This window comes from Vidua macroura, chromosome 10 (genome assembly GCF_024509145.1).
Source record: "Vidua macroura isolate BioBank_ID:100142 chromosome 10, ASM2450914v1, whole genome shotgun sequence".
Classification (NCBI taxonomy): domain Eukaryota; kingdom Metazoa; phylum Chordata; class Aves; order Passeriformes; family Viduidae; genus Vidua; species Vidua macroura.
The window spans coordinates 9,084,426-9,097,925 of NC_071580.1; the positions used below are offsets into that span (position 1 = coordinate 9,084,426).

At 39.3% G+C, this 13,500-nt stretch overlaps 1 protein-coding gene across 2 annotated transcripts; it reads left to right on the plus strand.

The window, feature by feature from the left end:
* Positions 1 to 2,709: 2,709 nt before the first annotated feature.
* LOC128812411 (cytochrome P450 2J6-like) lies at positions 2,710 to 11,748 on the plus strand. 2 transcript variants are annotated; one of them, XM_053986792.1, is made up of 9 exons: positions 2,710 to 2,897; positions 4,473 to 4,635; positions 4,955 to 5,104; positions 5,917 to 6,077; positions 8,429 to 8,605; positions 8,770 to 8,911; positions 10,300 to 10,487; positions 10,697 to 10,838; positions 11,350 to 11,748. In XM_053986792.1, the coding sequence occupies exons 1-9, from the start codon at positions 2,727 to 2,729 to the stop codon at positions 11,526 to 11,528; spliced, it is 1,473 nt and encodes a 490-aa protein (XP_053842767.1). In that variant the 5' UTR covers positions 2,710 to 2,726; the 3' UTR covers positions 11,529 to 11,748. The 2 variants fall into 2 exon arrangements, with proteins under 2 accessions (XP_053842767.1, XP_053842768.1); XM_053986793.1 differs by lacking the exon at positions 11,350 to 11,748 and adding an exon at positions 10,955 to 11,025.
* Positions 11,749 to 13,500: the final 1,752 nt, after the last annotated feature.

Sequence of the window (13,500 nt, forward strand, 5' to 3'; positions counted from 1 at the left end):
GGGAGTCCTCTCACATGCCAGGGTTCATAATGGCAGTGATTGATAGTAGATTAGGTTGGCCATGTCTCTTCAGTGATGCCCAAAGCACAGTTCAGGGGGGCAGCTTGCAGTCTTTGCAGTTTTGTGCAGCAAAGCTTGGTGCCTGCAGAGGAGGGGCAGGACAGGAGCCATTGATGTGATGTTCCCCAAAAGCTGTGGGAGAATCAAAGCTCTTGAGAGTTTTCTGTGAGCAGAGGGGCAGATGCACACAAGCAGCCTTCTGACAGCTGAGCTAAGCCCGCTGAGTCCAAATGCACACTGAGGGAAGAGCTGTCAAGGTGCAGCTGGCAGGGGCAATGGCCAAGCAGGGCTAGTGGATGGCTATCAGTGCTGGGATCCCCAGCACAGGAAGAATGATGTTCAGAACTCCATATATCAGAAGGCCACTTAATTACTTTATTATACTATATTATACTATAACTATATTACACTAACAAGAACTATCACTAACTAACTAACTAGAAAACCCATGACCCTCTCCTGAGTCCCGACACACACGTGGAGCCAATTGATCCACGACTACAAACAACCATCAGCAGAGTCCAATTAACAAATCACCTTGGGTAAACAATCTCCAGAACACATATCACTTGCTGCTGCTTGTTGTTGTGCACATGTGGAATAAGAATTGTTTTGATCATTCTTTTCCCTGCTTCTCTCACAACTTCTCTCAGGAAAAATCCTGAGAAAGCTGTCTCTCTCTGTTCAGAGGACATGTAAATACCACAGCTAGCAAGCATCAGTAGCCGCTCTCACTGTGAGACTGGCCTTGTTACCCACCCAATGAGATTTAAAACCCAAGGCCAAAGTGAGGGTTACTGTTGTGACCTGTTACCAGCTTATTTTCTTGAATAAAAGACTTTGCAATTGTTATCACAAGCATGCTTCAAGGACTCATTGGCATTGCTCTGTTTATCCATTGTGTCATGGGCTGAAAGGGAGAGAGGAGACTGGGCCAGCAGCTCTCCTGGCAAGAGTGGGAGGAGGAGGATTCACTTGTTAGAGGGCTACCTTTCTGTCCTTCTGAGCTGTCAGCCAGCTCTAACCCCTGCTTCCCCAGGCATTCAATTCTCTTCATAGAAGCTGTGGCAAATACAGCTTACAAAACATTATCAGGCTTCTCTCTTCCCAATCTTCCAGCACCATCTTGTATGAGGAGAAAAGCAATTTGTATTCCCTTTGACATCTCTCCCAAAGACTTGGCAAAGCTGTTTGGCAGCTGCCTTCCTACATGCAGGCAGTTCATGTCTAGGCTGAGAGGTGCAATCACCAGAATGTGGCTAATCTGTGTGGAAAAGTCAGAATGAGCCTGGAGAGCCAGGGGAGATGCAGAGCAGCCAGCCAGGACTGTGCAGGGGCCAGATGGGACAGCAAGTGGGCAGGGCAGGCAAGCCCTGGGGCTGTGAGTCTCCTCCCAGGAACACTTCGGAAAATGCTAAACTCAGAGTTGGGAGTAGTTTGAGATACAGAAAATGCAAAACTAGTGAAGGAGCTAAAAGTCCCAAAAGTGGTCTCAAAATGGTAATTCAGTTTTTCAGGTTGATCCTAGCTTTCGGTTCAATCAGTGGCCATTAAGATGGGTAAATGTTATTTACCCTGTTATTTTATGTTCTGCCCTGTTTCTGGAGCAAACCAATGTTCTTCACACCTCACAACTTTTATTTCTAGCTGTGCCAGTTCTGTAAGTTTGGTATGTGAGCAGCAAGGCCATCTAGAGTGCCACATGCTGCTGTCTAAGTCAGATGAGCTGAGTCTAAGCTAATGCTGGTCCTGTGCAAGTGCCAAATCTGTGCTGATCATGTTCAAACGCCACCCTTTGCAGAGCTGGAGTTGCTCAGTTGCATGAGAACACTTGTGAAAGAAGTTCTCAGAGGCAGCAGTATGTCATCTTTGTTCCTGCTGCAGGCAATCCAGGGGGATTAGCCACAGGCAGGTGGAGGGGTGAAGAAATTTTGCTTTCTGCTTGGTCAAGGAGACTGCAGCCCCACTTCCCTGTGCAGCTGAGCAGGGAGTGTGAGGACACTTGGGTGTCCAACAAACTCCTGTTACCTTACCCAATGATCAGTTGGAGTCTTTTATGGTCCTGTGTGTGCCCTAGGCACGAAATTAAAAGGTAGAGCCACCCCCCAAACACCTTTCAATATAAACTGTGAGGAAGAATATTAAAGGAATAGCAGAGAACATCAGAATCAACAGTATGGGGCGAGTTAAGTAGCAGAGCACATGGTTGCTGCATATGATGGCTGTTGATGAGCCTGAATTTTCACTAACCCCACTGCCCTTGGGTGTGCAATCAACCCTCAGGATTTTTTTTTTTATTTCTCATCCTTGCAAGAGGTTTTTTATGAAACCAGGACCGTGGGCAGAGATTTTTGTCACAGCAGGAGTCATGGCACAAGGAGATGTATAATTAACCTGTAATTAACCTTTTGTGTCCCTTGAAGAGGCAATGATTGACAGATGTGTAGCTGCAATATAATGATATTATATATGTTTAAAAATAAGAACACTTAATTCTCTGGGATGGGGAAGTAAAAGTGATAAAGAGGGAAAGACAGCGAGTTACAGGAGTGTCAAGGGTTTTTTCTCTTTTCAGGGAGGTGCCCCAAAAGCAAGATAAACTGATGTCTCCTCTGTCTACACAGCAGTTGTACAGAGACAACGTAGCTGTGTAAATCAGAAGTAAAATGTTAACAGTGAGTGAGGTGCTGGTATTTTTTGTGGTGTCTCTGCTGTTGATACAGTTTCTGAAGTTGCAATGGATGAGAAGACAATTTCCTCCTGGACCAACTCCATATCCCTTCTTTGGAAATCTGCTGCAGATGAACTTCAAAATTCATCATGAGCATCTTAAAAAAGTATGTATTTCCTGACAATTTATTAATGGACTTATAAGCTGATTGAAGAGTAAATGTATTTAACATAGTCTTATTCTGAATGCTAGGGAGGGATTTATTATAAATTGCATAAATGTGGAAATAGGTGGAGATAATTAAAATATCTGTTTCTTTGTGTGAAAATTTGCACTTACTATTAAATACATATTTAGTACTTTATGTGCATATGAACAAAACCATAATGATGATAACAGTCCTGTCTTACACATAGGAAGAAGCTGTATTTTAAAGTAGACTCACTAATTCTGTACAGTCTTTTGGATGTCTGTGTTTTGACTGTTGTTGCACTGATATTTTCTAAATATCCCATGAAATAGCTACTGAGGACGTGTGTGTTTCCAGTACAGAAAGGATGATTTTAAAAGATATTTATTCAATAGACTTTTTGAAAGATCTTAGGATCAATTTTTTTCTGACATACCATTTGGTCAGATTTTCACAAGAGATTTCAGTCTACTTAGCAAGACTGAGCTTTCACATAGCTAAAATAATTCATAGTATTCTCAAACCTTTTTCTATGTCCACTTGTAATGTATGTCCACTTCTAAAGTTTGTATTTGTTGTTTTATAGTTCTCATACATCTATATTAAATATTTAACATTTAAATATGTAAGTAATAGCACCTCACTCTCCCTCTTAATTCTTAACCTTCCCTTTCTCTGGCTTTTCCATGTCCTGCCAGTTCTGTCCTCCTGAGCTGCATATTTCAAGGCAGTGTTGTTATTCCATAACACTAAAGAGTAGCTAGTGTCTGTCTGCTGTGTTTTCTTCTATTTCTGACATCCCAGACATGAAGAGCAGTACTGGTCATCCCAAGGTTTCAAAAGCCATGGACTGGTCCTTACAAAAATGAAATTAAACACAAATGTGCAAGTACAAGCACATACATTTTTGCTCACTGTACGCAAGTATACCCTCTTGTTTGCTCCCAGGCAGCAAAATTTTGTTATCCTCTGGTCCTGCATTTCTTGGGATGTCTTGGCAACACACCACTCTTTCCAGCCTATTTTGCTACCTTTCTAGTTCCTGATTCAGCAGCCAGGGGAAGGGCTGTCCTGCCCACTGCCAGGGATGCCTGCGTGCACGGCAGCTGAAGACAAGGCTGTCACAGCTGAGCTGGAAAGGAAAGGGTGATTCCTGCATTACTCAGCTCCTCCACTGCTTTTGCTACACTTGACACACAAAGGGGAATCTGTAGATGGTTCACATCAAATTCATGTGCTACTACTGTCTTGTAGCAAGTGGTGAGGATGGACAAGTTCATCTACAATGAGTTGGAATTGTAAGACATAATAAATGACATCACAGACTTTGGTAATATTGGCTGACATTTTAGAAACATCATGATCTTTAATAAATGAGACTTTAGATAGAAACCCGACTTCAAACTATACTGTATGTAAGAACATACCTGATGCTCTGTTTTCAAAGTCAGTCACCATTAAGGCATCTGCCCAGGAAGATCTGGTTCATCTTGTTTGATTTAAAAGTACCAGTTCTCACTCCTGTTACTCTGATTCTGCTTTGTTCTTCAGATGGCCAAAATTCATGGCAATATCTTCACCTTATGGTTTTCAAACACTCCTGCAGTTGTCCTGCAAGGGTTTCAGGCAGTGAAGGAAGGTCTGACTGCCCGTGCTGAAGATGTTGCTGGAAGGCCCGAAAGCAGAATCTTTCACATTCTGACACATGGAAATGGTAATTACTATTCTCAGAAATTCTTTTAATGTGTTCTATCCCTAGTTTTGAATACTGATTTAGAGTCTCAAAGTCCTTAATTTACATCAGGAAAAAAGTTTTTATTTTCATATGTTTTTAAAGCAGTTCTATATTCTGTCAGAACAGTAATGACAGCATAGAGTTAATGTAAGAGCTTCTATACAGAAGATAAATGGCTAAAATACAAAAAGAAAGAAAAGAGGAATGTTGCCAGACTGCGTAAAAAATTAGAAGAAAAGAGAAGCTGGATATATCAACCTTACCAATCCATTAATTTAGGTATTCACTATGATCCTAGGTGTTATGTTCTCTAATGGTCATCTCTGGAAGCAGCAGAGGCGTTTTGGAATGGCAACAATGAGAAAAATGGGAGTAGGGAAAAAAGACCAGGATTATCTACTGCAAGAGGAGGCTGCTCACTTGGTGGAATACTTACAGAAAACAAACGGTATGTGAGGGTGGGCAGGGCAGTCTGTGCAGTGGGAGAATGGGGCACTGGTAGCTTTTGAAACTATTTGGTTACAAAAATGGATTCAAAGGGTATGTGCAGAGCTGAGTCTCAAAAGTCTGTATATGCTACCTGCATGAGATACTGTCTTGTTATATTCATGTCTAGTTATATATTTATAATATACCGGTGTATATATATATATACAGTATATATATAGATATACAGTATATATATATATATATACTGGTCCCTATCAGTGTTATTACTTCTGAGTCAGTTCTATGTTACTTATGGTAACAGCATCAGGATAACAGCAAACAGTAAAAACATCAGTGTCACAGAGCCTGCTATTCCTGTGTAGAAAAGAAAAAGCATAAAATATGCAAAGCTTTGACCAAGGATACACAGGGTAGGTTGAAATATTCTAATATAAAATGATATGAGCAAAGAATAGAAGGTGGTTCTCTTCTCAACTCATCTGTGTATTTAATGTCTCAGCTGGTTTTGTACCCCGGTTATTGCCAAACGTGGGACCTGCTGATGCCAAGGTTTGATGAAATCTGAGTATTTGTATAATTAATACCACTAATTCCATTCCCACCAGCGGTTTTTCCTTTTTTTAACCATAAGAGTTTTTTAGATGTCTGAAGTAACTTTTTTACTCAGGCCTTTTACCAATAAATTACAATTTGCTATCCAGTGATCTAATTAATGTCAGAAACATTGATGAAATTTTATCAGCTCACCTGTCAGTGGGAAAACCAGGAAGAGTAAGTGTTAATGGTGAATGCAGTCCCTTGTTTTTACAGGAAAACCTCTGGACCCCACTATGCCTGTTGTTCATATGGTCTCAAATGTAATTTGTTCTATCATTTTTGGACATCGTTTCTCCAGGGATGATGAGAATTTTCACCGCCTGATTGAGTCCTTTGACACCCTGGCAGCATTTTTGAACAGCATCTCCTTTTTTGTGAGGAAAATCAATTTTGTTTGTTTGTTTGGTCTCTATAGATAGACAGTGAAAAAAGGCAACTTACTTGTTACTTTTGTAAAAAAAAACAAAAAAAACCCAAAAACCCAAAAAACTAGAGCACCTGGAATTTCTGGAGAGCACATCAGAACAGTGCTTCAAGATGCCTAGTTCAAAACTTGTTTCAATTGTTTATGCTTCATCATAGCACAGAAATCAGAAATTTCCTGTGTATGGGGGACAGGGATGAAAATGCAAAGATTTGTTATATGGCAGAGAAATGTACAAAGGACTTTCTTTTTAAAAGTATTACCTGTACAATTCCAGTGTTTGAAACTGTATGTGAAATCAGTAGGAAAATATGGGTTGAATTATCTAAAAAGCTCTGAAATAGGCTCATCTTAATTTCTGTCTGACAAACTGGCTTTCTTCACTCTATTACATTACACGGTTGTCAAAAAATGTCAAGAGTAAATGGATTTTTACTGCTTCCTTCTCTACTGCCAGCCAACCTCATAGAAACTGGAGTAGAGCAACTGTTTTCTGCAAAGGTAACATGGCATGAAATTGCTCAATGGCAGCTTTTCCCTACAGTTTTTGGCAGCAACACCTGTACCTGCACATCCTTACAAGAGTACAATGACACTGCAAGTCACCCTCCTTTAGCTGCTGGATGACAGCTGTCTCCATTCAAGGCACAAACTCCTAATGTCACATCTGGTCCACTGGAGAGAAAAATTCTCTCTTGATTCTGTATGTGCATCTGTGCTGCAGCTGCCAAAGCAGCAGAACAGGTGGCCTGAGACTGGGGCAGTTTTGCTATGAATCATTTATGATGGGGAACCACAGGACTGTGTATAGTCAAAAAGTGAATTTACCCATGCATGAGGCAGCTGCTTCTGCAGAACTCGTTGTCTTGTATGCAGTTTTGTGTCTTGTATGATTTCCACCATCTCTGAGTAACTGGAAATTGCTGTAAGCAGGGTCCTAGAGGATTTGAGGACTATTTTGATACTTTGGCTAGATAAGCTAAAATAAAATTACTTATTAGTAACTATCCCAGAAGATGCCAGTGAAATGATTCCTAAGCTACCCTTCTAATCAGTGTAGACACAGATTCAGCTATTTCTAAACTGCTCTCAGCAGGTATATGTTGTTTTCAAAACACCTTAATAGTGTGTCCAGAGCCAACAAAAACATTCTAGTCCAACATTTCATTGTGTCCTGCTCTCTACAGTGTTTTCAAAAGAATGTACAATCCCTTAATGACTGGCTGTACTTACCTGTTTTCCTGGTAAGTGGACAGGAAGTGCTAAGGAAAATTATGCAGTAGGGCAAAGAAGAAATAGGGTTGGGAATCTGAATAGGCTTGTGGGGAGATAAATCTTTGTAATGTTTCTGCCACTTAAATAGGTAAGCCCAGAAGTTATGGCCTAATGGGTAATTTAAACTGCAGTAGTTCTGTAAATGGAAGGACATGATGCAGTCTGTAAAAAGGGGGAAAAGAAAGTGAAATGAAGTAGAAGAACAGAATGGATTTAAGAAGTGTTTTACTTTTTTTCTGCTGATATGTGGCTTTATAAAAGTAGAAGGACAAGAAGGTGAATATGTTTAGAAGACAAGAAGGTAAATATGTTTAGAACAACAAATAAATGGGAGGGAATCCACACAGCTCAGTATTTCTGGGTCATTGAGTTGCTTTGCCCATCACACAGATGTGATCTACTTGCTTCTTATCTATGAGAACATGAATGTGAGTAAAATCCCCATCCATTGAATAGCCTACTGTAAGAAAATAAACCTGGGTTTGGATAGTTCTGTTTTCAGCTGTGTCAAGGAAGTCAGTCTGAATCTGGTTTTGTCAGTGATGAAACAGAAATTATATGTGTGTTGGATAAAGTGAGACTAAGGACAGGTTTAATGTGAGATCCTTGGTTCAGCTGACCCAAGTTCAGCCTAGAAAAGAATTGGGGTAGAAAGGAATTTGATTTATTCTTTCTACATCATATTTATATTTATATAATCTCTCCCTGCCCCCCCCCCTTATATATATATATATATATATATATATATATATATATATATATATATATATATATATATATATATATAAAACTTTATAGTATAAAACTGAGAGAAATTTTGATTTTGCTCCAGGGAAAAATAGAATTAAGAAAGGCTTTAATGAATCATGGGATAGGCACTGTCCCTTCAATATAGTGCTGATTCAATCATCAGTCTTTCACTTGCTTTTTCCACTGTCCAGAAGCCTGTATTAGGATTCAAATTTAGTTTGCTAGATGCCACATATTTATATGTAGTATCACATATCTAAAATATCTCTTTTACAGATATATGAGTTGTCTCCCTGGCTTGCTGGTCATTTTCTGCCATCAGTTAAAAAGATGAAGTCCTGTGTAGATTTTATGAATGGTCTGTTAGCAAAGGAGCTTGAAAGTCACAAAGTAAACAGGAAACGTGATGAAAATCGACATTATATTGATTACTATTTGGATGAGATAGATAAAGTGAGTACTTCTGAACTTCTCTCACACTTCACTAACAACAAGGGATTTTAAGTGTTTCTTTGATTATAATGATGTCTAATATAGATTTAGAAGTGTATGATTTCTCCAGGTGGTTTACTTCTTCTTTTGTGTGCCATAACTTTCTTTTCAATTCATATCTGCAGACTAAAGGAGATGCTGATGCTACTTATGATGAAGGAAACTTGATCCAGACTGTTGCTGACCTCTTTATAGCAGGCACAGAAACTACAGCCACCACTTTACTGTGGGCATTGCTCTATATGGTGATTTATCCTGACATTCAAGGTAAGCACATCCAAAGAGGTCTGCAACTCTAGCAATGAAATAAGTTCAAATAGTGGTTGTGGCTGTTCAAAGAAAAGTAGAGGAACTAATTATTGAAGTATGAATCAGGTGAACTGCATTAATTGTTTCTTGCTGTATCCTTTCTCACATACAGGCAAATCATTCCAGCTTTTTTTTTTTTTTTTTTTTTTTTTTTTTTTTTTTTTTTTTGTTTTTGTTTTGTTTTTTGTTAACAGATCTAAACAGAATACAGGGTGTGATTAATTTAATCAGCTGCAGGAATTTAGTGTCAGATGAGATAAATTGCACCATGACCCTTCCACAGAGAGTAATGCTTAGATTTCCACTGAGAAGTTTTTGGTTCATTCTTTTAAATCCCTGACTCCTACACTTTGATTTGCTCTTGGCCTCTTGCAGCAGAAATAACTTAAATACAGTGTGGGGTTGCTAATATTGGGGTGAGTAGCTTGAAAATATGTGCTTTTAATAATGATATTCACAGAAGAAAGTTACAGGTTGGTGGAGTAAAATGGCTGAAAACAAAGAGCCAGAGTATATGAGATAGAAAGGATTAGAAGGCACAAAACTGACTTTAAAAGCCTCATATTTGAGAGTTTAAGCTGAGTACCAGGCACAGCAGGAGTCTGGCAAGTAGAAGTGTTAAGGAGAAAGGGTGTCCCATTTTTGTTACCTTCAAAAGACTTAAAACATGAGACTGGGTTGCACATACTGAATTTTCACATGATTTTTCATCTTCTCAGGATATATTAACATATTCTTATGTTTTGTGGGGGTAGTTCTAATTGCAATGATAGAGTCTCTAGTATTAATAAAATAAATAATCAGAAATTACCATTTCAGCTCAGATTGTAGGTAAAAAAAAAGAAGTCCTTGGGAAAAATTAATTTGTGTAAGTGCCTCCCAAGGCAAGTAATTGCAGAACAGCAGTTGGGAATCTGTAGATGACAAGCAAAATCTATGTGTTTCTTAATGAAGAACAATCCTTGATCAATTACTAAACTGTTCCCCTAGCACACAATTAATATTTTTTTCCCAGTTGACTCCCTGCCTGTAGAAATAAATATTAATAAAAGTCTTTTTATAAATTACCTTAGAGCAGTAAATGTAACAGGAACCCACATATTATTATAGAATGACCTCATCTACTATTTTATTTTAGAAGTATATATGCAACCTATAAACAACCTCAATGTCAAATTTTTTCAGGTCATCTGTATGGGAATTTGAAGGCATTATTTTTTATAAAGTATCTTTTCCATCTGGTTGGATGCCATTCTGGCTGCAGAAGGCAGCAGGAAAAATTATGACTATAGAGTTTATAGATTGTTTGCTGTGTATTTAAAGCTGAATATAATATTCCTCCTTAGAGAAAGTCCAGAAGGAGTTGGATGCTGTTGTGGGCTGTTCCCATGTGTTTTGCTATGAGGACAGGAAAAGGTTGCCCTACACAAATGCTGTAATTCACGAGATCCAGCGATACAGTAACATACTCTTAATTGCACTGCCCAGACTGAGCGTGAAGGACACGGAGCTGCTGGGATATCGTATTCCAAAGGTACAAATGTGCTGCATATTTGAATGAACTTGATCTTTGGTCCATTTGATGCTTTTAGAAAGGTTTTTGAGGTTTTTCCTGACTGGGGGCATGAACTCTTGTTCTAGCAGTGCCTCTAAGGTTTGACTGTCTCTGTGGATAGCTTTTCACAAAGCTTTGTCCTAGATACAGTCACAGTTTTTGTTGAAGCCACTGCTCCTTTTTTCCAGAACACAGTAGTTTTAGCAAATATCGACTCTGTTCTGGCTGATCCTGGAAAATGGGAGACACCTGATCAGTTCAACCCAGGCCACTTTCTGGATAAAGATGGAAACTTTGTAAACAGAGAAGCATTCTTGCCATTTGCTATAGGTAAGTGCACTGAACAGGGATTTATTTACTCCTTGTGGTAACAACTTCAGATCCATTCATTCCCCAAAATAACTGGGAAGGCACCTACAAATGGGCATATACAAACTGTTTTAAAGATCTCCAAGAAGAGAGAAGTCCAGTTGTATGTGGAAAAGATTGGAAGAGAAGGAATGACACATAGAAAAGTCTTTCTTGGAGGACAGATCCAGTTTCTCTCTGAGAAGAGATCCAGCTATTGAAGCAGTAGCAGAAAAATGCATGGTGCTGGGAAGACTGTAAATGTGAATTATGCCACCCTGGTGACAATTTCTATAATGACAATTTTATGTAAATGTATATCTAAACTTTTTGCAGAAATACAAAATGAATCACTAAATGACAAAAAGAATGTCTTTTCTTAAAAGAAAAGAATGAAATCTGCAGAAAACAAGCAAAGAAAATCCCAGGCAGTTTAGAACGGGAGGTGGGATAGAAATCCTTTGGCTGAAGTGCCTTTTCTATTTCTTCACAGGGCACCGTGTGTGCATGGGGGAGCTGTTGGCAAGGACAGAGCTCTTTATTGTCTTTTGCACCCTGCTGCAAGCATTCACATTCACCCTGCCAGAAGGAGTGAAGGAAGTCAACACCAAGTTTATTTTTGGGAGCACGATGAAGCCACCTCCCTACCAGCTCTGTGCCATTCCTCGATAGGAAATGGCAGATTCAGGGAAGAGTCACTCTGTAAAACTGCTTCTGCATGTGAATTCCTTTTTGCATGTCCTAAGATTTTTGCTTTCCTCTTCATTTGGTTAATCACTACCCTGAAAGATTCTTGACAGACAGTTGCATCCTGAGCTATAATTGTAAAGGGTTCACACTTTGGTTTTTTTTTTTTTTTTGGAAAATATTGGTAAACTTCTCCTGATGTGTAACAAATAAAGACACTAAGGGAAGAATTAGAATTTGGACTTATATATTACCATCTGGAAAGAGGTTTTACAGAAAATGATCTTGAAGAGTGGTCTATGAATTGGAAGTCTCATGAATGAAGATTCTTTTTCATAAGCCACAGTTGCATTTGTGGAGAGAGGCTTAGAGGTCTTCCAGTCTGTCTTGGGATATTAGTGGGTGCAGGAGGTAAAAGAAGCTCTTGGAGGAAGCTTTCTAGAGGCAGATAGTATGATCTGTGATAACATATTCCCTTAGACTGATATGGTTTGCTGTTGAGCAAACCTGTTGTATACAACTCTATCATTGTCACTTGGGAAGACAGTTCAAGGTTTCACCCACTAAACCAGGTAGCATTTCAACCCTTCTGGTGAAAATAGAAGAGTGGCTTCATCAGGCAGCTGTGGGGAGCTTTTCATATCACAAGCAAAGAGCAAGGACTGGAAGACAAATGAAAACAGTGAGCAGTCACAGAGTGTTGATAATTTATCTTTTTTTATGAGCCCACTGGTTGCCAGCGACATGGGAACCTCATGCCAGGTAGTCTGCTTCTGATGACTGCTCTAGAACATCCAAAAATTTATTCAGCTTAATTTATTCTTTCATTTTTTAAAATGGATTCTTTATCACAGTTAGATGACTTCACTTAGCACACCATGACCAAGAGCAGATTTGGCACTACTGAAGAATTCTGGAAGTCTTCATGAGCCAGGTGCCTAAGGACTTGGCAGAAGTGGAAGCTTTTTGCTGGTTTGCTTACTGGCAGTTAACAAGGGATTTTCTTTTCTGGCATTGAGACACATTCTTCTTGTATGAGGTACAAATGGGATACTGCATGCCAACACAGGAAGGATTATTTTTATACTCTGATTAGCTGACAGTGCCATCTCCAGGACTGACATCATTATCACAGCTGTATTTATTTCAGGTGCCTCTGCCCACCTTGTGTTTTAAAGCACCCCAGTCTAACAGGCAGGGGTGTGCATACAGGATGAAACCTGGGTTGGCAGTTTGTTCCCCACAGGATTATCTTTATGGGATGGTTCTACCCATGTCCAACATGTCCTGGCATGTAGGTGGTTGGTATGAAGTTCCCTCATGGTGGACCTACAAACATCCCCCTGCTCCAGCTCCAAACTGATAAGAGAATGATTAATTTTTATCCATCTGGATCCAGGAGGGGAGGCAGCAGTTGCTTGCCTTTGGCAAGTTAAAAATCACTAATCCTAAAGAATAGCTGGTAGATGGTGCTGAAGAAGTGGTGCTGCTGACTGCATTTAGTAATTATTAAGAAAATGGAGCCTTGGCTATCTCATAAATACATTTTGCATCAAATAAAGTAAGATAAATCCCATGCCTCAGATCCGAACCAATCCATAGTCATCTTCCTTTTCCAGTGTGAGAGAACTGTATTCCAGGCTGGCTCCAGCTGAAAACTGGTTAAAGGTGTGAGACTGCAGCCCTTGTGGGGTGAAGGCACTAGGGCTTAAATTCCAGTGGACAAAAATTAGTTTTCCTGATGAAAAATAATTTTGATGGAAAATCTTGTAATATCTAAAAGAAAAGGGAATGTATTATATTGATTCAAAATTAAAAGTTCTGATAAATTGGGGAATTTGAAGCAGAGTTTGCGAGAATACACTGGAGACAGAGACGCCAAAAACTTAACAAATTTCTTTTTAAAGAGAATTTTACTTTCCCTGTTGAAGGAGAGAGATAAATTAGAAATGATTGT